The sequence below is a fragment of the Sciurus vulgaris genome, assembly GCF_902686455.1.
Source record: "Sciurus vulgaris genome assembly, chromosome: 1".
In the NCBI taxonomy this organism is placed as follows: Eukaryota; Metazoa; Chordata; class Mammalia; order Rodentia; family Sciuridae; genus Sciurus; species Sciurus vulgaris.
Genome location: NC_136461.1, coordinates 115,593,030 through 115,616,266, shown reverse-complemented (window position 1 = coordinate 115,616,266; position 23,237 = coordinate 115,593,030). Strand labels below are relative to the sequence as shown.

Sequence of the window (23,237 nt, the reverse complement as noted above, 5' to 3'; positions counted from 1 at the left end):
GACAGGCGAAGCTGGTCATTTCCATAGACAGGGAGAAACAAAGGCCAAGAAGTTGTACCACCAGTGTATCATGTGGCCAGGCTGGACTCCAGGCTCCACACTGGTTCATGTTTATTCCACAGCCCTCCGCCTTCCCAGTAGTACAACACATAAGGGCTCATCTCCACCTTTCTGGAGGTAGCCTTGGAGTCCAAGGAGGACCTGGCCTACAGTCAGGGTTGTCACGTGTTTCTGGAAGATGGGAGGAGGGGGACGGGGAGAAGGGACGTGATGTATGCCCCTTCATCTCATTTCAAACCATATATATCTACCAAGCCCTGTCCTCCCCCATCTTCTATCCCACCCACTAGACAGGAGCTGTTCAGCTCTTACTGTGTGGTGGTTCCATGGGTATGGTGGGGCTGTGGAGATTCATAGAGCTGCCAGATTTCCACTGTAGGCATAATACACTGCCATAACACACTTACATACTGACCCCAAAGACCCTCCCCCTGACTTCCCTCACCCCACGCCCCTGCCGTGAGCCTGTGTGCACACATCACACACTGTACACACTCGTCTGGCTCACTCCACGTCACCGCCAAGGTAGCAGTTCAGAATGGAGATGTGACGGGCATATCCACTCTCCGTGAAACCTGAGTGCCCAGCTCTCCTGCCCCAGTTTGCCCACCCTCCCTTGTGAATAAGCCCCATCGGGCCTCCTGTGTTCTGTTTCAAGCTAGGAAGGCTCAACACTATAATAAGTAAATCCATGTTCTTTAAACAAATTCCTAAAGTTTACTTTATACTAATAAAAATACCGACAGGACCTTTTTTTTTCTTTGAATTCGGCAAGTTGATTCTAAAGTTCAAATGGGAAAGTAAACAAGCAAAGATAGCCAGGAAAATTCTGGGGGGGGAAAAAAAAAAAAAAAAAACAGAGAAATGAGAGGGGATTAGCCTTATCCACACTTGAAACAGTGTGGGACCAGGCGTGGTGGCAAATGTCTATAATCCCAGGGACCTTCAGGGGGGAAATAAAGCAGTCACTTTTAGTGAATTACTTGATGCTCCAGTAAAAGCCCTAGCTTTGCCAGGCACGATGCAATTCGGAGGCTGAGGCAGAAGGATCGTAAGTTCCAGGCCAGCCTGGGCACCCTGTCTCAACATAAAAAGGACTGGGAATGAAGCTCAGTGGTAGAGCATCCCTGGGTTCAATCCTCACTACAAAATAATAATAACAACAACATTTTAGAAAACTTCAAAGCACCGAAAGGAAAAGAAGAATCTTTTAAAACACTATTGAGGGGCTGGGGCTCTGGCTCAGTGGTAGAGTGCTCGCCTAGCATGCATGAGGCCCTGGGTTTGATCCTCAGCACCACATAAAAATAAAATAAAGGTATTGTGTTCACCTACAACCAAAAAATGAATATTAAAAAAACACACACACTATTGACTAGAGTGGAGCTGTAGTTCAGTGGCAGAGCGCTTGCCTAGCATGTGTGAGGTACTGGGTTTGATCCTCAGCACCACATTTAAAAAGCATATAAATACAAGGCATGCTGTCCATTTACAACTACAAAAAAACACAAAACTCACTATTGACATGAGGAAGAGCTTATTAAGTATGACACAAAACCTAGAAGCCAAAAATACAACTACAGTTTAAAAACAAAAATCTGCATGGCAAAAACTAACCCCAACTAACAAAAATTAAAGTCAAAAGACAATTGATTTGCCCTCATTCATGTGGTTCGCCAGGCATGGGGGCACATGCCTGTAATCCCAGTGGCTCAAGAAGATGAGGCAGGAGGACCAAGAGGTCAAAGCCAGCCTCAGCAATTTAGCAGGCTTTAAGCAACTCAGTGAGACCCTGTCTCTAAATGAAATACAAAAAAGGACTGGGGATGTGGCTCAGTGGTTGAGTGCCCCTGAGTTCAACCCCAAGTACCAAAAAAAGAAAAGAAAGAACCCAATGAAAAATGAACAATGATTGTGAACAGACAGATTATATAAATAAATTATGCTAAAGCCTGTTACACATGGAAAAAATCTAATCTCATTCATGTAAATTAAATGCAAATTAATTCCACACAGATATCAATTTCTAGATAGATACCAGCTTAATAACAGTGGAAGAAGTATGAGGACATCACATTGCCACAAGGAGTATAAATTGGTATAACTTTTATTCTCTCCCAAAATTATAAATCATGTCTTGGGCGGCCAATGCAGGAGGATTGCTAGTTCAAAGCCAGTGTCAGCAATTTAGCAAGGCCATAAGCTACCTAGTAAGACCTTGTCTCAAAATTAAAAGTAAAAAATAAAGGGCCAGGAATGTGGCTCAGTGGTTAACAGCCCCTCGATTCAATCCCTGGTACCAAAAAAAAAATTATAAACCACATGGCTTTTGACCCACCAACCCCACTTGGAGGACTTATCCTGTAGGATATGCACTCATGCCACATGAGGGTTGTGATGTTGTTCCCTACAACACTGTCCATAATAGCAAGGTGGGAAACAACTAAATGTCCATCAAAGGGGGGCTAGATAAATAAATTCTGTATACCATGCAATGAAATTCAAGAGAGAGAGAGAGAGAGAGAAAGTTTTTGTTTGTTTTGCAATACTGGGGGCCAGACTAGGGAGGCTGAGGCAGGAAGATCTTGAGTTCAAAGCCAGCCTCAGCAATGGCGAGGCCCTAAGTAACTCAGCGAGACCCTGTCTCTAAATAAAATACAAAAAAGGGCTAGGGATGTGGCCCAGTGATTAAGCACCCCTGAATTCACTCCCCAGTACCAATAAAATAAATTTATATATATATATATATATATATATATACACACACACACACACACATACACGTATATATATATATATATATATATATATATATATGGTGATTGAACCCAGGGGTGCTCTATCACTGAGCTAACACGCATACCTTTTTAATTTTTATTTTGAGAGAGGATCTCACTAAATTGCTAAGAACTTGTAATCCTCCTTCCTCAGTCTCCTGAATAGCTGGGATTACAAGTATGAACCACTGCCCTCCACTACGAAGTTCTCCATTTAATAAAAACAAATGAACTCTATAGTCCACTGGGTGCCATGGTCAAGAGTTCAAGCCCCACTCCCTGCCCCCCAAAAAGAGAAAAAGAGTTCAAGCCACATATCTAAGTTCCAAACCTAGCTCTGTCACTCACTTGCTGTATGACCTCAGGCTAGTTTCTCAACCTCTCTAGATCTCACGTTTGCCGTCCATATAATGGAAATAATTACCTACCACAAAATGTTATTATGAGGTTCACATTCATTTCAAAGTAAAAACCTTGACACTATCTTCTGACTATATGTAATCTCTCAAAAAACATAAGCAATTGTAATTATTACTCACAATTCATTGGTGCCTGTCCCCTTTCCTGTGACAAAGTCTTCAAATGACATACTCCCTCTTCTCCCATCAAAATAGCTCTTAGGATGGGGAACAGCTATCAAGTACTCACTTTTGCTTGTTACAACCTCAGGAGGTATCAATATACCTAAAGTGACTTTCCCAAAGGAAAAGTGGACAGAAAGGAGACATCAAGGAGGTGGCCTGAAACCAAAGCTGTTTTCTCTGTTACACCAGGTACCTCTCCAATACAAAGAAAACTCATTTATAATATGTGGTTGCAAAACATTCCCCTGATCAAAAGTGATCCAAATGTACATGGGGTGTCGGGGAGAAGGAGGGGACGACAGCGCAGTGACTGAAACATGCATGGATTTTGGTATTCTTCAACACTTAGAAGGCAGCCTGCTGGATGTAGCAGTGCCTGCTGTAATCCCAGCTGCTCTAGAGACTGAGGCAGAAGAATCCCAAATTCAAGCCAGACTCAGCAATTTAGCAAGACCCTGTCTCAAAAAATAAAAAGGACTAGGGATGTAGCTCAGGTGTAAAGTGCCTCTGGGTTCAATCTCTAGAACCAAGGGAAGCGAGGAAGGGCAGTAGGTACTTCCTAGGGCAAGAAGGGGCTGTCCCAGTCACACCAATAGGTATGGTGCAGTGAGTCTTTAATGAAGACACTGGGAAGAGAGATGACTTTGCGGTCCCTCTATCCTGGGAAGAGTGGGGATTGTTGGCAACATACATGATGTAGTAAAAAAAACCTTGGTCCCCCCACTTCTGTCACTTCCTTGATGTGTGAGCTTGAGCCAGTTACTGAACCTCTCTGAGCCTATTTCCTTTAGCCTACACAAGGACACCTCTCTATCAGTGTTTTGGTCTATGTGAGATCATTTTCATCAGCATGTAAACATGCTGTTATTTCACTCCTCTAAAAAAAAAAAAAAAATACCTCCCCTTCCGTTAAACTGTACTTTGGCCAATGAACAGGCCATTAGTTTGCAGTTATCATCCTCGAAAGTGTTGCTTACACCTACTGTTTCCAGTTTCCCTCCTGGTATTCTCTCTCTCTTTTTTTACGTTCTTTGGGAGGGACATGTACTAGGGATTGAAGCCAGGGGTGCTCCACCATGGAATCCATACCCCCAACTTTTTTTACTTTTTATTTTGAGACAGGGTCTTGCTAAATTGCCCAGGCTGGTCTCACATGTGTGATCCTCCTGCCTCAGCTCCTGAGTCACTGGGATTAGAGGTGTGTGCCACCTCCCTGGGCTCTCCTGTTCTCCTTTGGACCCCTGTCCTTTCACCAGAGCTTCTCAGGTCAAGGTACCACCAGTAGCCTGCCTGTTGCTAAATCAAACTTTGTCCTCCTGCCTGACCTCTCGGCACTCAGACAACGGTTTCTCCCTCTTCTTGGGTACACTGTCTTCACATGGCTTTCAGGACCACAACTCTCCCCATTTCTCTCCTGAGGTCTCAGACCCTGAGCCTCTTTTCTCCATCATCCACAAGGTGCCCACAGCCAAATTGCCCAAGGTGATCACAGCCAGTGTCAGGACTTAAAACAGCATCTGCCTGTGGATGATCCCCACATCCATACGTAAGCTCAGTCCTCATTCCTGAATTCCTGACTACTGTATCCAACTCTCTGTAAGTGTGCTCTTTTGGTGGTCTAATCTCAATTTCCAAATTGATCTCTGATCTTCCCTTCCAACAAATTCCCTTCCAACAAAACCTGTTGTACTGTTTGTAGCCCACCTCACCTAGGTCTGGGTACTTGCGCTCTCTCACCTAAGGCTGTTAAGAAGAAAGCAGATCACAGGTACAAAGGCTTGGCACAGTTCCTTACACACAGTTAGCACTCCATAAATTGTCACAGTTACTGAGAGGAAGGCCAAAGAATGCTTTTTCGAAAGGAGCTTCAGAGGTAGAGAGGGAAGTGAGTTGGAGAACAGGTGCTGGGGGAGCACACACCTGGGGATAGAAGTCACTGCATAGAGTTGGCAAGAGACAGATGGGAGGGAGGTAGTCTGCTGAGTTTCAGTTAAAAGTGAAACCCCAGCCCAGGACTGTGGCAGAAAAGGTTTTCACACTGCTAGGGACTTCTGACACCTCTGGATCTCAATGCAAGGGGAGTGGGCAGAGCACACAGATTGACTTCCCAAAAGCCACTCCCCAAGGATGCCAAGGGTCTGAGGCTTAAAGTCTTTCTTTGCCTTCCCTGGCCACTCCAGCCCTCAAAAACTCTCTTTGGGCTGGCTGTAGAGATGCCTGTCTGTGTTCTAGCTATTAGGAAGGATAGCTTTTAAGAAGATCACAAGTTTGAGGGCAGCCTGGGCAATTTAGCAAGACCCTGTCTCAATATTAAAAATAAAAAAATAGACTATAATGTAGTTCAGTGGTAGAGCATATCTGCATTCAATCTCCAGTACCAGAGTAAATAATTTCGCTTTAAAAGACTTATACCTCAGCCGCACATGGTGGCACACACCTGTAATCCCAGCAATTCAGGAGGCTGAGGCAGGAGGATCACAAGTTCAAGGCCAACCTCAGCAACTTAGGGAGGACCTAAGCAATTTAGTGAGACCCTGTCTCAAAATAAAAATTAAAAAGGGCTGTGGATGTGGCCCGGTGGTAAAAGTCCTCTGGGATCAATTCCCAATACTAAAAAAAAAAAAAAAAAAAAAAAAACCTAGTACCTCATTGAGAGTTAATGATGTGACATTTAGCATATCCCTGCTCAGTCTGTGTCCACAGAGCTAAATGGCTGAGGCCTTCTCTCCTCAGAGACACCCCTGGAGCTTCTCTGGAGCAGGAAACACTTGTGTATCCCTACAGAATCCTCTGCCCCAGAACATAACAGGCCCTCAAGTAGGATATATTGTTTCAGAGGAGGCAGGAATTTTCCTGCCCAAGATGGGGAGCACAGGAAATCTCCAAATATTTTCATATTTCCCTCAGGCTTTCACTCAAACATTATCCATCAGCAAAACCTGCCCTAAAATATCAATTCTGCATCACACCCTCCCCTAACACACACACACACGGTGCCACTCTCCCTCCCAGGTTATGTCCCCCTTAGCACTAGTTGCTATCATACTATTATTTAATTTACATCCTGTTGTTTCCACTGCTAGAAGGAAGCTCCAATAAGCCAGGGACTTTTGTCTGTTTTGTTCACTGCTGCATCTCAGCTCTTAGAATTGTGTCTGCAACACAGTTGGAGCTCAAAATAAAATTTTGGAAGGAATAAATGATTAACTGCACTTTTATTTTTGCAGTACTAGGGACTGAACCCAGGGGTACTCTGCCACTGAACGACATCCCCAGATTTACTTTTTTTATTTTATTTTAGTACTGGGGATTGAGCCCAAGGGGGCTTAACCACTGAGCCATATCCCCAGCCCTTTTTATATTTTTATTTTGAGACAGGGTCTCACTAAGTTGCTTAGGCCCTCCCTGAGTTGCTGAGGCTGACTTTGAACTTGGGATCCTTCTGCCTCAGTCTCCCAGGTCTCTGGGATTGCAGGCATGTACCACGGAACATGGCTTAACTGCACTTACATATTCAAATATTTGCTTGGTGCTAGGGACTTTTCTAAAAATGCCATCTAAAATATTCCTTAATCCATTTACTCCTCATACCACCCTGTAAGGTAGTATAGTCATCCTCAGTTCCAGGACCCCCTCAGATACCAAAATCTGTGGATGTTCAAGCCCGTTATACAAAATGAGAAGTATTTGCATATAACCCACTCACATCCTCCCATACACTTTAAATCATCCCTCCAGTACTTATAATACCTAACAATGTAAATGTTATATGAATACTTGTTATAACTATATTATTTAAGGAATAATGAAAAAGTGGGGGGTAAATCCTATACATGTTCAGTATGGGGGCATTTTTTTTCTAGTACTTTTCAATATACTTAGGTTGAATCCCTGTATATGGAACCTGCAGAGAGAGAGGACCAGTTGTATAATTTTTTATATATTTTCCAGATAGTAACATGGAGTCTCAGAGAGATTAAATCACTTGCCCAAGGCTATACATGGCAGAGTGTGGCAGAGATTTGTCTGTCTGGCTCAGCCATTACCTGTGCAGAATGAGCTTGCCTAGCACGCATTAGGCCCTAGATTCAATCCCCAGCACCAAGAAAAAAATGAAGGAAGAAAGGGAAGGAAAGGAAAAGAAGGCAGGAACCTCTGAAGAAACAGATTAGGACTGCCCAGTAGAACTTTCACTGGGGGTGGGAATGTTCTATACCTGGGCTATCCAATACATGTGGGTACTGATATTTGAAATGTGGCTAATGCAACCGAAGAACTAAATTTTTTATTTGGTTTAATTTTTAATTTTTGTTTTTTTGTTTGGTTTTGTTTTGGTACTAGGGATTGAACCACTGAGTCACATCCCCAATCTTATTTTATTTTATTTTATTTATTTTATGGAGGGCATGGTCTAAGTTGCTAAGGCTGGACTCAAACTTGCTATCCTGTCTCAGTCTCTACAGTTGTTGGAATTATAGGCATGCACCACCAAGCCCAATGATTTGATTTAATTTTAATTTATTTAAACTTAAATGGCTAACATATTAGACAGCTCTGAACCTGGATTAGAGTTGGTAACAGAATACTTTGGATTGGGTCTGTGGCATGCAAGCCTGGAGGGAAAGGGAAGGATGAGCAGAAGGAAGGGGTGCCTACTTATAGCAGTGAGCACTAGGTTACTCTGGGTAACCCTACAAATACCCCATGAGGGGAATACTTGTTTCCCTTTTTTGCTGAGGGTTAAGATGAGTTAATGGAGTCAGGTCAGTGCTTTTGGTGACTTGAGGTCATATCCTCTATCAGGGTCACTTCTTTCTAGCCACCTCCCTAGAGAATTTGTCTGTGAGGAGTTGGTACCAAACAGGCAGGTCAAAAAGACTGCATTTTTCTCTGTCCTTTTCAGGATTTACACTTGACCATTTTCAGGCTCCTTTTAGGGTAGAGTCTGTGTGGCTGATCCCACAGAGGCCTCATGGGCTTTCCAGGGACTCAAAAAAAATGTTTGTTGCAGTGATAAACAAGGGACAGAGCCAGAGTGAGGACAGACTTCTGGCAGCTGGGAGCCTCATGGAGGAGGGCGTTTATTTAGTTCCTCAATCACACCATTTAGGCAGATGTTCTCAACCCTGATAGTGCCTAAGAATCACGAGGGGCAGTTTGTTTAAAAATTTTTTTTTCAAAACTCACTCCCTGATATTCGTATTTAATAAATCAGGCATGAGCCAGGTCTAGTGGTGCACATCTGTAATCCTAGCTACTCAGGAGGCTAAGGCAAGAGGATCTCAAGTTCAAGGCCAGCCTCAGCAACTTAGCTAGAGGTACAGCTCAGTGGCAAAGCTCCTTGGGGTTCAATCCCCAGTACCCATCAATCAACCGATCAATCTGGTGTGGGAGCTGAGAATCAGCATTTTTATCAAGACTCCACCTACCCAACACATACACCAAATCTCATGATAGACTCAGAACAATCCTTCTGGAAAACACTGATTTAAGGTGAACCTAGGAATACAAGTAGGTTGTAGGAGGCAGGAAGGGTTTGCCCTAAATGAAAATTTAGATGTCTGAACCAGACTTTGCAATACTTAAAGAGAGGTATACATGCTTGTTTTGTGTATTTTCTTGCACTGAAGAGGGAACTTGAATGACCCATGTCCAGGCCTTCTAGCCTAATGTTGGAGCTAAAGCCTAACTCCCAGCTGGTCCAGGGCCCTAACTCCTTGGTAAGGATGCTTAGGAATCCTGGCAGCAACTGGACATGGGAGTGGCAACTAATCCCTAATCCTAGGGAAAGCATGCCTCTGGACTCTGTGAGCTCCACAGCCCAGGAGGGCCTGGGTTTCCCCTCTGGGCCAGCTCCAGCCTTGGCTACCCTCCTCTGCTCCTCATTTCTCTTAAGCGAGCTATCTCACAGTCATTTGCTCCATGCTTCCTGTACAATTGCTTTATTTTTGCTCTCCAGTTTGTGGGCTGAGTCTGTGTGGGTGTGGGATAAGAGCTGTGTATGTCTACTTCTCTGCATTTTCCTTCTGAGCTGGGAGGACTTTCACTTCCTCCCCAAACTCTCATTTCTTCCTTTTTCAAACTCTCTGTCATGAGATGCCCTTGCCCATGTTTTCTGAGCACCAGGGAAGCAGAACTGAGCACAAATGACTGTCCATAAAGTGCCTTGCAACTACTTAGAAGCCAAAGGAAGTAGTGGCTCCAGCAGCAACCTCCCAGAACAGGTGCCCTGGGGGAGTGGTGTGAGTAGTAACAGGCCAGCAGCAGAGTCCTGCTCCCTCCCTGGGGAAGCTGGGAAAGGCTCAGCCCTGCCTTGCATCCTTATGATTAAACTAAGGGCAAGCCTTGCCTTCCATTTCCCCTTGCTCAGTCTCTTCTGACCCAGCATTCAGTGACTCTCAGCTTGCCCCTAAATATTCTTAGCTCTGTCCTCGGTCTAGCTATACATTTGGGAATCTTAGGGTTCTGCCACAATAAAGCATAGAGCCACGGGAGGAGTAAACCTCCATCAAGTAGGCTTGACAACTTCCCATCTCAACCTCTCTGAACCAAAGTCTCCTCTTTCAAAGTTTTAGCAGATCCAGTGGAGAATTAAAAAACTGTAGCTTCATCAAAGTGAAGTCAGGTATGGTGATGCACGTCTGTCATCCCAGTGGCTTGGGAGGCTGAGGCGGGAGGATCAGGAGTTCAAAGCCAGCCTCAGAAACTAAGTAAGGCCCTAAGCAACTTAGGGAGACCCGGTCTCAAAATAAAAAATAAAAAGGGCTGGGCTGGGGAGATAGCTCAGTCAGTAGAGTGCTTGCCTTGCAAGCACAAGGCCCTGGGTTCAATCCCCAGCACTACAAAAAAAAAAAAAAAAAAAGGCGGGGGGGGGGGGTGGGATATGGCTCAGTGATTTAGCAAACCCTGGTACCAACAAAATAAAAACCTGTAGCCAGGCATATTGTGCGTGCCTGTAATCCCAGCAACACAGGAGGATTCCAAGTTCAAAAGCAGCCTCAGCAAGTTAACAAGGCCCTGTCTCAGAATTAAAATTTGGGGATATAGCCCAGTGGTAAAGCCCTCTGGGTTCAATCCCCAGCAGAAAAAAATATATATATATATGAGGAGGAGGAAGGGGGTGGAGAGAGAGGGAAGGGAAAGGAAAAGATGTGTAAACCATGCTCTCCATCAACAATGGCAGTGACTGCAATAACTTTTCTCTTCCAAACTCAAAGACCACAACCATCCAGAAAGCAAAGAGAGTCACAGGCATTCCAGCCCATCTTCCACCTGTGTGGAACTTTAGCTCCCCTGCAGGGACAAATCTAAAAAGTTGTTCACCAGGAAGGAGCTCAGTGTGGTGCAAGCAGTGAAAGCCAGAGCCGCTGTCTCTCCAGCCATCTGCTCCAAATGCCTACTCGCTGCCCCTTGGTTTTCCGCTGTGTCCTCAAAGAAGCCCTCAGACCCTAAAATAAACCTTTGGAGAAGCAGTTGCCCAGTTCCTCTAGAGGAGAGACCAGACAGGCAGCTGGGCTCGTAGCCAGAACCCATAGAAAGACCTGGCAGTCAGGGCAGAGTGCAGTCCACAGGGGCACGAGTGCCCCTACCCCATCTCCCGCCCCTCACTCTCTAGTCTGAACGGGATACCCAGCGCAGGTCAACTCCTGAACGTTCCAATTCCTTGCTGCCCACTCAGTTAAACTCCCAGGACCAGGACACTTGGTTTGCCAGAGCTGATGCCCCCTGAGGCGAGTTCGTGCGGCGGGAGAATTCGTGACTCAGCGCCCATGATGTCAGACTTCACAACCAGGACACTGTCATCCACACGTACACCCAGGGGGTTGGGGTAGAACCAGGCGAGGTGCCCCTGCTAAAGTGGAAGGGAGAAAAGGGGTGCTGGTACGAAGGATATACAGAGGGGAACACCACCCTGCTAGAGCGCCCTCTCCAGCATCTCCATTTAGAATAACTGGAGATGCAGTCGTGTAAAGATTCATGGGGCACTGGGAAGGAACCACGGGAGTCAGGTTCCTTGTCCTGTACATAGACCTCAGGTAGCTTCCCAAGATACAGGCAAGAGAACAGACAGCGCGCGGTCAAAGGAGTAGTACGCAGCAGGGGGCGCACCAAGCACCGTAGGGTGGGCACTGCTGGGTCAGCCCTGTTCTGGCAACTTGTGTCCGCGGAGACCTAAGCTAGCCACGAAAAAGGGGAGCGACCACACTTCCTTTCCTCCTTCCAGCCTCCGCCCCGACCCCGCAACCCCAGTCTTTGGCGGCGGTGGCTGTTTCCCCCACCCACCAGAGGCCCCAGCCCTCCAGGTGCGCTTGAAACCCTTACCCAGTGCGGAGCAGTCCCCTGAGGCCAGCACTGCCTCGGGCGCCGCAAGAACAGCGGCCAGCAGAGCGTAGAAGGCCAGCATGCTTCCTTCTCGGCTAACGCCCCGTGGTCCCAGAAAGGCAGGTGGGTGGGCTGCCGGGCCGGGGCGGAGCAACGGGAGGTCTAGCGGGCAGGTTCAAGTCCCTCCGGGACCGCACTCAGCACACACTAGGAGTCAGTCCCTCGGCCCCGTGGAGCGCCCAACTCAGTTCCCTCTGGCCCGGCTCGGTGTCAGTGCAACTTCCCACTTGCACATGACTCAGAGCAGCGGACAGTCCTGGCAACGCAGGAAAACATTTGAGGAACTCGCTCTAGAGTGTCTCTTGGCCGTCCCAGTGTGCAATTACGAAAGCTAGAGCGTATGGCGCAACCGCCCAGCGCACCGGCGACTGGAGGGGGTGGCTTCCTGCCTCTGCGCCGCACCTGAGCAGGGAAGGCAGAGGATCTCGAGCCTTACCAGGGCCCCTCCCGAATTTTGTTGATGAGGGAAGGGGAGTTAGCCACCACTGACTCGGTTTTGAGTTTTGGTTTCGTGAACTGGTTTACACTGTGAAAGGCGCACCTGGAGAGCAGTGGTAGAGGCCAGGTGCCTCACCGTTATAGGGAAGCAGGGCTTGGCAGCCCGGGTTGCCCAATGGAATCGTCTGGGGAACCACACAGATGTCTGAACCCGACCTCCAGAGATTCTGATTTAATTGATCCGAAGTAAGACTTAGGCATTGGAAAACTATCACAAAAGGTTAGGTTCTCTCTGCGCAGTTGCTCCTCTCAGGCTGCTGGGGATTGGAGGGGGCGTTTTGGGTTTTGGATTTTGACAGCCTTTCCATCCAGACATACCACCTGCTGTGTATATCACTGTTGTTCAGAATCTCTGAATCTCAGTTTCTTCACCTGTCAGAGATAAGAAAAGCTTATACTGGACAGGGTTATTATGAAGATTCCAGGAGAAGACATCTAAGCACCTGGGCCACGGGTGCTCAATGAGATGTCACAACCTGCATGTCACACAACTTGACAGAAACTACACTTAGCTTTCAGGAGCAACCGCAAGGGACTTCTTGAAGGCACCCACCAAGTTTCCCCTGAAGCTGATAGGGTAGCCTCAGAGCCAAATTTGGAGACAATGAAAAATGCTGAAATGAGGTTTAAGTTGAGAAGTTTCTGGACCTGCAACTGCTTATTAGAATGTGTTTTTCCACTTTGGGCTTCGGGCAGATTCTAACCCCATATCAACGGGCAACTGAAAGGGTGTGGCCTGATGGAACCCCCAATCCAAGAGGACCTGGCCTGGAACTACAGAGCTTCTGAAATGCAGCCCTCAGACCTCAGGCATCTGGATCTTTCTGTGGGAACTCCCATCCCCAATGCCAGGCAGACCCTGACACATGCAGTGACCCACTGAACAATGGGGGCTGGTTTGGGTGGACTTGGTTCAGTCGCACCTGTAGATAGGGAAGGAAAGGCATGTTGGAGGATCGATATTTCCACCACCAGCCCTCTCTCTGCTATTTGAAATGAGATTGCAGCAGGACTGGAGAATGGTTCCCACTGTGGTTGCTTCCTTTCCCTGCCACACCGCCAAACTTATCTCTGCATCACCACTGCTGAGCAGGGCCTGACACCTCGTGAGGACCTTTGTCTGGGAGAACTGACCTCCCCTGGGGCTCTGACCTTCTTAAAGCCCTGAACTCTACACTCAGTGGAAGTTCAAAATTCTGGGGCAACATTCCAGCTTATTATGAAAAATGCTGATAAGGAAGGGAAGAAAACACCTATATAGTTCAGTCTGGCCTGCCTGTTTTCAGATCTGATTCCTGATGCCAAAAGCTTTGGGGTTGGCAGATCCTGCCATTGGGAACATGGAATTGCCTAGAGTGCCAGGGTGAATTGCAGGTTGGTAATGGAGGTATCTGGTCTCCAAAAACATAGAAATGAGAACCAGATGGGACTGAAACAAACATCCTGGGTTCGGTGATTTCAGACATGCTGCTGTAATTCTGCAGCAGACCCATGGAGGACTTCAGCCAGGACACTTCTCTTGGGTAAACATACTACTTATAAGGAGCTTTTATAAACATGGTCGCCTTTGAACTTCTCAACCCTAAGGGCTGGAAGATATTGTCAGATGAATAGACTGAGGCTCAGAGAGGCGAAATGACTTGTTCAAGAATCCACAGCTGCTAATTGTCAGCTCTAGACTGACGTCTGGCTTCTGGCTCCTCTCACTAAGCGAGGGCTCAGTGGGCCCAAGACCAAGGACACTGCAGGACATAGACACTGGGGATTGCAAAGTCTGGGAGGGGTGAGTAGAAGAGGAGCACCTGACTTTGGGACACCAGCTCCCTGGGCCTGCAGACTTTCCTCCCTCTCCCTCACAGCGTCCTTGCAGTTACCTTCTGTCTCCCCTAGAGGGAGAAGCTCTCGGCTGACTCCCCCCAGCAAGCAAGTCCTCTCTCATCTCTGACCTAAAGAAATTAAACTTCTAAAAGTTTGCCAAAGACAAAAGCCTATGGGAGGCCTCATAAAATAAATACATAAAATTGTTTCCTATCCACAAGAGCATTTATCATCATCTGTTCTTTCTCTCCCTTTACAGAATGGAAACTGAGACCCCCTCAGAGGTCAGGTTGTTTGCTAAAAATGGTGCAGTTAGTAACAGCAGACAAGATCTCAGACAACCTGACCCCTACATGACTGGTGTTTTATTGTTGTTTGATCGGTTGTTTTTGGTACTGGGGATTGAACCTGATAGCACTTTGCCACTGAGCTACATCTCCAGCCCTTTTTATTTTTTTTATTTTGAGATAGGGTCTTGATAAATTGCTGAGGCTGGCCTCAAATTTTCAATCCTCCTGCCTCAGCCTCCCTGGTCAGTGGGATTACAGGTGTTCACCCCCATGCCCAGCCATGTGGTCTTTTTTGATTCCCTCCATCCACCACCCTCCAGAGGTCTGGGCTGATGCATCAAGGCCATTCTCAACCACAGAAGTTTAAAACAAACAGCAGTTCTTTTTTCTTTTCTTGTCTTTTTTTTTTTTTTTTTTTTTGGTACTGGGAATTGAACCCAGGGTCACATAACCACTGAGCCACATCCCCAGCCCTTTTGTGTTTTGTTGTTTTTGTTGTTGTTTTGTATTGTATTTAGAGGCAGGGTCTCACTGAGTTGCTTAAGGCCTCTCTAAGTTGCTGAGACTAGGTTTAAACTCAAGATCCTCCTGCCTCAGCCTTCCCAGTTGCTGGGATTACAGTGTGCACTACCACACCCAGCCGCACGTTCTGTCCTTAACTCACCTTGTGAGTCCCTCTTAGGGTCAGGAATGATTCTAAGAAGTTCAGTGGGGTGGGGTTGGACTAATGTACAGACCTCTCCCTTGGCCTCTGGAGCTGGAGTCAGCTCCAGAGCTCCTGGTTCATTAATAATTACAGGAAGAACTTCTCTGAAACTTCCCCTACCCCTTTCTTATCAGCCTGGGAGGAGGTGTGCAGGCAGATAGAGGTATGACATCTGAGGGCCCCACCTCTCTGATCCATAGAACTCAGTGCCTCTGACCAGTTGTGCTTTCTAGCCTCAGGCCCCTGCCAGGGACCAGTACTCCCAGCCTGCCTGGTGAGACCTCACTTTCACACTGGAGGAATACAGCATCCCCAGTCCTGGCAAAATGATGGTCAGGCTCACCCAGTTTGCCATCTGCAGCTGAGTTCAACACATTTTCTGATCCACTTTCTGCTGCAGTATAGGTGAGTTTATCACCTATAGGAATTTTTTTTTTTTTGCAACATTCTCAAGGGTTATTAAAGCTTCTTCCCCTTTTTGTAATGCCTATAGAATGCTATGATTTTGTAATTGCTAAGAAGCATCATGATTAAAATTAAACGAGACTGCCATGTGATCCAGAGTTTGGGGCATATACACAAAAAATTGGAAGCAGAGACTCAAACATATTTGTACACACATATTCATATCAGCAGTATTCAAGAATGGGGACTATAGCTCAGTGATAGAGTACTTGCCCAGCACCCCCCGAAACAGCAATGCATCATAGCAGCATTATTCACAGTTGCCAAAATGTGGGGGGTAAAATGTCTCTCAACAGATGAATAGAAAAACAAAATAAAATATGTGCACACAAATGGAACATTATTCAGCCCTAAAAAGGAAGGAAAATCTGAACCATGTTACAAGAAGAATAAATCTTTTTTGATACTGGAGATTTAACCCAGGGGCACTTTTCCACTGAGCTACATTCCCAGCCCTCCCAGCCCTCCCCACCCCCCCCCCCCTTTTTTTTTTCCAAATTTTGAGACAGGGTCTCACTAAGTTGCTTAGGGCCTTGCTAAATTGCTGAGGCTGGCCTTCGACCTGCAATCTTCCTATCTCAGGAACCCAAATTGCTGGGATCACAGGCATGGGGCAACACCCCACAAGAAGAATGAATCTTAAAGACATTATGCTAAGTGAAAAAGCCAGAAATACTATATGATTTCACTTATATAAACAGTCCCTAAATAGTCCAAGTTTTAGAAATAGAGAGCAGAATGGTGTTGGGCACAGTGGTACACACCCGTAATCCTAGCAGCTCAGGAGGCTGAGGCAGGAGGATTGTGAGTTCACAGCCAGCCTCAGCAATTTAGCAATGCCCTAAGCAATTTAGCGAGACCCTGTCTCAAATTAAAAAAAAAAGAAAAATAGGACTGGGGACATGGTTAAGTATCCCTGGGTTCAATCCCAGATACCAAAAAATAAATAAATAAATATTAAGTAAAATTACAGTTCATTATATCACCTGTGAAATCAACAGGTTGAAATATAATTTGGTGGTGGTGCACACCTATAATCACAGTGACTGGAGGCTGATGCAGGAGTTTTGCAAATTCCAGGCCAGCCCCAGCAATTTAGTGAAGGCTTAAGCAACTTAGCAAGACCCTATCTCAAAATAAAACATTAAAAGGGCTGGGGATATGGTTCAGAGGTTAAGCACCCCCAGTTTCAATCTCCAGTACAAATAAACGAAGGAAATGTAATATGGTCATTAGATGCTCTCTGAGCCTCCTACTAAGAAGTCCCAAGGGTTAGTGTTAAGGTCTACAGAACCATTTACTAGCAGACCTAACTTTGATTCAGGTTTGCTTCTGCTGACATCAGTGATGTCATGTCAAAGCTGAGGCTTCAGTAGTCACTACCTCTACCATTTCACTTTTCCTGGAAGATGGTCTAAACTTGGACTTCAGAAGTACCTATGAATAGTTTGCTCTTGTACTTCCCAGCAGAATCTACATTACACTCTGGATTTTTGTAAAAAGTGTTAAGTAATAACTACTCTCTATATTGCTGATCATGTACTCCATTTGCATCCATAAACTGTTTCATTAGTAGTTATGTATATATGCATAGCTCTTTATGTATAATCATATATGTAGAAGCAAATTCTTGAGTTCAAACCCAGTTCTGCCATTGGCCACTGGGGACCTGGGACAACTATAATCTATCTGAACTTCATTTTCCTTATTTATAAAATGGAAATAGTAAACCCAGCACTGTAGTACATGCCTATAATCTCAGTTACTTGGGAGGCTGAGACAGGAGGTTGGCAAATTCAAGGCCAGACTGAGCAACTTAGTGAGACCCTGTCTCAGAATAAATAAAAAGTAAAAAGGGCTGGGGATGTAGCTCAGTGGTAGAGAGCCCCTGCATTCAATCCCCAGTAAGTGGAGGGTGTCAGACAATAACGAGTGTTGGAGAAGATATGCAGAAACTGAAACCCTCATCTGCTGCTAGTGGGAATAAATATGAAATGGTGTACTCATTTTGGAAAACAACCTGGCAATTCCTCAAATTGATTAAACATAGAGTTACCATATAACCCAGCAATTCTACTCTTTAAGATATATATCCAAGAGAAATGAAAACATATGTCCACACTATAATAAAATATAAAGCTGCTCCCCTGCCCTTTAAGGCTACAGTCATTTCCCCGCCTCCCAACTTCTTGTCAGTCCGTGAACATCCTAGCTAGCTATTGGTTCATCAGTCAGCTTCCTTCTCCGTTATTGGTCCCCTGTTAACCCGCGGAATTTGACTGCTTAAGGATAGCTCCCCGCCATTTTTTTTTTTCATGCTCTCTCTCTCTTTCTCTCCTTGCTTTCATGCTCTCTCCTCCATTTTCTCTCTTACCCTGCAGGGAGACACACTGTCTGTTTGCTTAATAAACTCTCTTGTGTGAGTTCTGGTGTCCGCAGTGGTTTCTGGGTTCTTACACACACAAATCTAGTACATGTCTTCAGCAACATTATTCACAACAGTCAAAAGGTGGAAACAACCCAAATGGCCATCAAAGTGAATAAATAAAAATGCAATATATCCATACAGTGAAATATTATTTTGCCAAGACATTTGGCTGTAATATGAATGAACCTTGAAAACAATATGGTCAATGAGAAAAACATACATACTATATGATGTCATTCATATGAAAAGTCCAGCATAGGGAAATCTGTGGAGACAGTAAGTAGATAGTTACCTAGAGTTAGAGGGATAGTTAGTGATAGCTAAAGGTAATAGGGTTGATTTTCAAGATAATGGAAATGTTCTAAAATTGAGTTGTAATGTCCACACTTGCCTGTGAGTACACTAGAAACTCTCAGATGGTATGTTGTAAACAAGTGAATTACATAGAATTATATTATATATATATTCATTTATATATTTACTTTTGAAAGAATTTCACACGGAGACACCCGTCAAAGCTAAGCGCGGAGTAGTTCCGCTTTATTCAGAAAGGAGTGTGTTTATATAGAGCGGGGTGTGGGCTGATTGGTTGGGGCATGAAACCAGGTGAGAGTTGATAGGACGAGTCCTGCTCCCGCTGGTTTCAGGTGGAGGTGTTGAATACTGATTGGGTGTGGCGAGGCGCCAGCGGGAAGGCGATGGGAGGTAGAATCCGGAGGAGAAGGCTGATCAGCGCCATGTTGGGAAAAGTAAGAGCGGTGATGTTATAACTTTTACGTATTTTTGTATGGATTTTATTTATTTACATATTTTTAAAAAATGGAAATGGAGAAAAATTTCAAAAAATGTGGGGTTTTTTGTTTATTTTTTCATTTTTGGTACTGGGGATTAAACCCAGGGGTGCGCTACCACTGAACTACATCTCCAGTCCATAATTTATTTATTTATTTGGGGTGGTTTTGAGGATTTAAGCCAGAGCTGCTTTACCACTTAGCTACATACTCGGCCTTTTTTTCTTTTTTCTTCACCCTTTTTATTTTTTATTTTGAGACAGTGTTCTCTCCAAGTTGTTGAGGCTGCCATGAATTTGCAATCCTTCTACCTCTGCCTCCCAAATTGCTGGGATTAAAGTGTACACCACCACGCCTGGCTCTTAAAATTACTTCTTGATATTACTTCTGGCTCTTAAAATTACTTCTTGTTAAAGAAGGAATATCATAATTTTCATAAATCAGATAGGCCCTAATTTTTATTTATTTGTGGTTTTTTGGTGCTAGAATACCCCACAGGGCCCTGTGGATGCTTAGGTTAGCACTCCCCTGCTGAGCTACATGTCCAGGCCTAACAAGTCCAATTTTCATAAGTCAAGAAGTATGATCAAGTCGGGTGTGGTGGTGCACGCCTGGAATCCCAGTCTCTGAGAGGGCTGAGGCAGGAGGTTGCAAGTTCAAAGCCAGCCTCAGCAATTTAGTGAGGCCCTAAGCAACTCTCTAAATAAAAAATAAAAAGGGCTGGGAGGGGGGGTGGTGGCGTGTGTGTGGCTCAGTGTTGCTAAACGCCCCTAGGTTCAATCCCTGGCACCAGGAGGGGAGAAAAAAGAAAGAAAGAAAGAGAAAAAGAATTATGATCAAGAAAACAAAAACTACTTCAGGTCTTTCAAACTGAGGAAATATAATGCAGTAGTACTCCTTTATCCACATTTTTACTTTCTGTGGTTTCAGTTACCTACAATCAACCTCAGTTCAAAAATATTAAATGTAAAATTCCAAGAATAAATAATTTATCCATTTTAAATTGTGTTCTGTTTTGAATAGCTTGATGAAATCTCCTGCCATCCAAGCCATCCAGCCCTGGGTGTGAATCACCCCTTTGTGTAGTGTGTACAGGCTGTTTAATAGCCTCCTGGCAGTGTTTGTGCTTAACTTCAAATATAAGGTCACAATGCTTACCTCATTCAGCTCGTTACACAGGCATGATCATCTCGCATCATCACAAGAAGGGCGGATACAGCATAATAAGATATTTTGAAAGAGACCACTTTCACACAACTTTATTACATATTGTTATAATTGTTCTATTTTATTATTTTTATTACTCTCTTGCCATGCCTAATTTCTAAATTAAACTGTGGTACCTAGTCACTGAGCCACATCCCCAGTTCTTCTTTGTATTTTATTTACAGACAGGAAGGCAGGAGGCATTGCCTAGGGCCTCACTAAATTGCTGAGGCTGGCTTTGAACTTGTGCTCCTGTGCTGGCGATATAGCCCATCACGTAGAGTGCCTGCCTCGCATGCTGGAGGCCCAGGTTCACATCCCCAGCACTGTGGGATTGTGGAAATAACACACAAACGAAACCAATTCTGAATTTGTGATCCTCCTGCCTCAGCCTCCAGAGCCGCTGGGATTACAGGAATGTGCCACCACACCTGGCATCATCATACATATCTTGGTGAAAGGAAAAACTTAGTACCTATAGGGTTCAGTAGACTTGTGGTTTCAGGCAAACACTGGAAATCTTGGAACATATCCTCTCGTCGTAAGGAGGGACTACTGTATAAGGACCAAGTTACAAAGATGTTGGAAGGACTAGAGGAGGGTAGGGCACAATGGTATGCACCTGTAATCCCAGCAACTTGCAAGGATGAAGCAGAAGGATCACAATTTCAAGGCCAGCCTGGGTAACTTTGGACTCTTGTCTCAAATTTTTAAAAAAGGGCTGGGGATGTAGCTAAGTGATAAAGCACTATTGGATTCAATCCCAAACAAACAGAAGAGCAAAAGAGGAAGCAAAGTTACTCAAAGATTATTAGCTGCAGGAAGGCTGTAGGAACCAGCAGGTAAGTGATGTAAATCAAAGCTCATCTGCACCATCAAGGCCATGGGAGCCTCCGCTGCTGCTACAGTGACCATGAGAACTGTTATGGATACCACTTTGCAGGGAACCAAGAGGGAGCATTCCCCATATTGTTGCAGGAACCCAGGGGCCCAAAGCCACCCATCACTATGCTGCCTCCAGATCTACAGTCCACAATTGCTGTGCTGATGACACTCCTGGATGACCTACTGTCACTCACACTGCTGCAACCGTGCTGAGGAAGAAAGGAAACTAGATCATACTTGCCCACTGCTGCTGCCACATCCAGAGAAGAAGAGAAAAATATGGTTTCTTCCATCAGCTTTCTTTCCAGTGACTACCATTAGCAGCACCTAACCAGAAGCCAGCTCAAGCTGGGCATGGTGGCGTACTCCTGAAAATCCCAGCAGCTCAAGAGGCTGAGGCAAAAGAATTGCGAGTTCAAAGCCACATTCATCAACTTAGCAAGATCCTGAGCAACTTGGTGGGACCTTATCTCAAAAAAGGACTAGGGATGTGGTTCAGTGGTTAAGCATACCTGGATTCAATCCCCAGTATTAAAAAAAAAAAAAAAAGGAGGAGGAGGAGGAGGAGGAGGAAGAGGAAAAGGGGACTTGGGAAAAATAGTTTGCAGGTCCCAGCTCTGGCAATGCAACCAAAGTGAGAAAGGGTAGCACAGTGGTCAATTCCACATGTCAACTTGAGTGGGCTACAGGGTGCCCAGATATTTGATCAGACATTATTCTGAGTGTTTCTCTGGGGGAGGGAGGTTGGATTAGATCAGCATTTAAATCAGTAGAATAAGTAAAGCAGATTGTCCTCCTTAATATGGGTGGATCTCATCTAATCAATGGAAGACCTAAGCAGTACAAAAATTCTAACCCTTGGGCTGGGGTTGAAGCTCAGCAGTAGAGCACTTGCCTTGTACGTGTGTGGCACTGCGTTCAATCTCCAGCACCACATAAAAAAAAAAAGAAATGAATAAAATAAAGGTATTGTGTCCATCTACAACTAAAAAAATTTTGTTTTTAAAGTCTAACCCTCTTCCATGTAAGAAAGAATTCCTCCTGCCTGACTGCCTTTGAACTGGGACACTGACTTTTTCCTAGCTGTGATTTGGAATGGACACATCATCTCCTCCTGGGTTTGGAGCCTGTGGGCCTGTAGACTGAAACTATACCATAGTCCTCATGGGCTGGGCCACATCAGCTCTTGTGGGTCTCCAGTTTGCAGTTTCACCCTTAAGATTGTGGGGTTTGTCAACCTCCATAATGATATGAACCAATTCCTTATCATTTTATACATAAATTCTATTCCAGCTGGGTACAGTGGTACCTTCTACAACCCTAGCTACTTGGGAGACTAAAGCAGGAGGATCTCAAATTAGAAGATAACCTCAACAACATAATGAGACCCTGTCTCAAAATAAAGTAAATAAATAAATAAATAAAAAGGGCTGGCGATAGGGGCTGGGGTTGTAGCTCAGTGGCAGAGTGCTTGCCTAGCATGTGTGAGGCACTGGGTTCATGACATAAAAATGAGGCATGACATAAAAATAAATAAACTAAAGGTCCATCAACAACTAAAAAAAGGGCTGGAGATGTAGCTCAGTGCTAGAGTGTCCCTGGCTTCAATCCCCAGTATGGACAGAAAAAAAATTTTTTTTTTCTGTGTCTCTGGGGAACTTTGACTAAAACAGGCTAGCAGGAATAGAGGAGAAAAAAGTGACCATCAACAAAAGTTTGAGAGTTTGGGAGTTCCTATTCAATCAGAGGGCAGCGGGTTCACAGTGAAATAGACATGGAGCTGAGCTTTGAAGTTCTGGTTTCTCTAGATAAAGATGAAAGGGTGGGACAGGTGAGGGAGAAGATAAAGAAAATTCCAAGTAGGAGCAACAGTGTGAACAAATATAAAAGAAAATTCTGTGTTAAAAAAAGAAATGCAGGGCTGGGGAGATAGCTCAGCTGGTAGAGTGCTTGCCTTGCAAGCGCAAGGCCCTGAGTTCGATCCCCAGTACCGCAAAAAAAAAAGAAAAAGAAAAAGCATCACATTTAGCACAACACTCTACTATTTCCACATACCCCATTGAGTCATCACATAGGAAGCCATTGAAAACCGGAACCCTGGCTGAGCACTGTAGTACATACCTATAATTCCAGTGGCTGAGGAGGCTGAGGCAGGAGGATCAAAATTTCAAGGCCAGCCTCAGCAAATTTGTGAGGCCCTGCGCAACTCAGTGAGACTCCATCTAAATATATTTTAAAACGGGCTAGAATGTAGCTCAGTATTTAAGCACCCTTGGGTTCAATCCCTGGTACAAAAAAAAAAAAAAATAGAAAGAAAATTGGGACCAGGGCTAGGCACAATGTCACA

The 23,237-nt window shown here is 45.0% G+C and overlaps 1 protein-coding gene across 2 annotated transcripts in view; it reads right to left on the bottom strand.

Annotated features, from left to right (window-relative positions):
- IL6R (interleukin 6 receptor) overlaps window positions 1-12,155 on the bottom strand; it is a 54,397-nt gene extending 42,242 nt beyond the window's left edge. The window contains exon 1 of one of the 2 annotated variants that reach the window (XM_079117563.1): window positions 11,744-12,155. In XM_079117563.1, coding sequence (XP_078973689.1) covers window positions 11,744-11,825 — 82 coding nt within the window. In that variant the 5' untranslated portion in view covers window positions 11,826-12,155. The remainder of the gene's footprint in view (window positions 1-11,743) is intronic. The other variant, XM_079117562.1, reaches the window with a different exon arrangement.
- Between the last annotated feature and the right edge of the window lie 11,082 nt (window positions 12,156-23,237).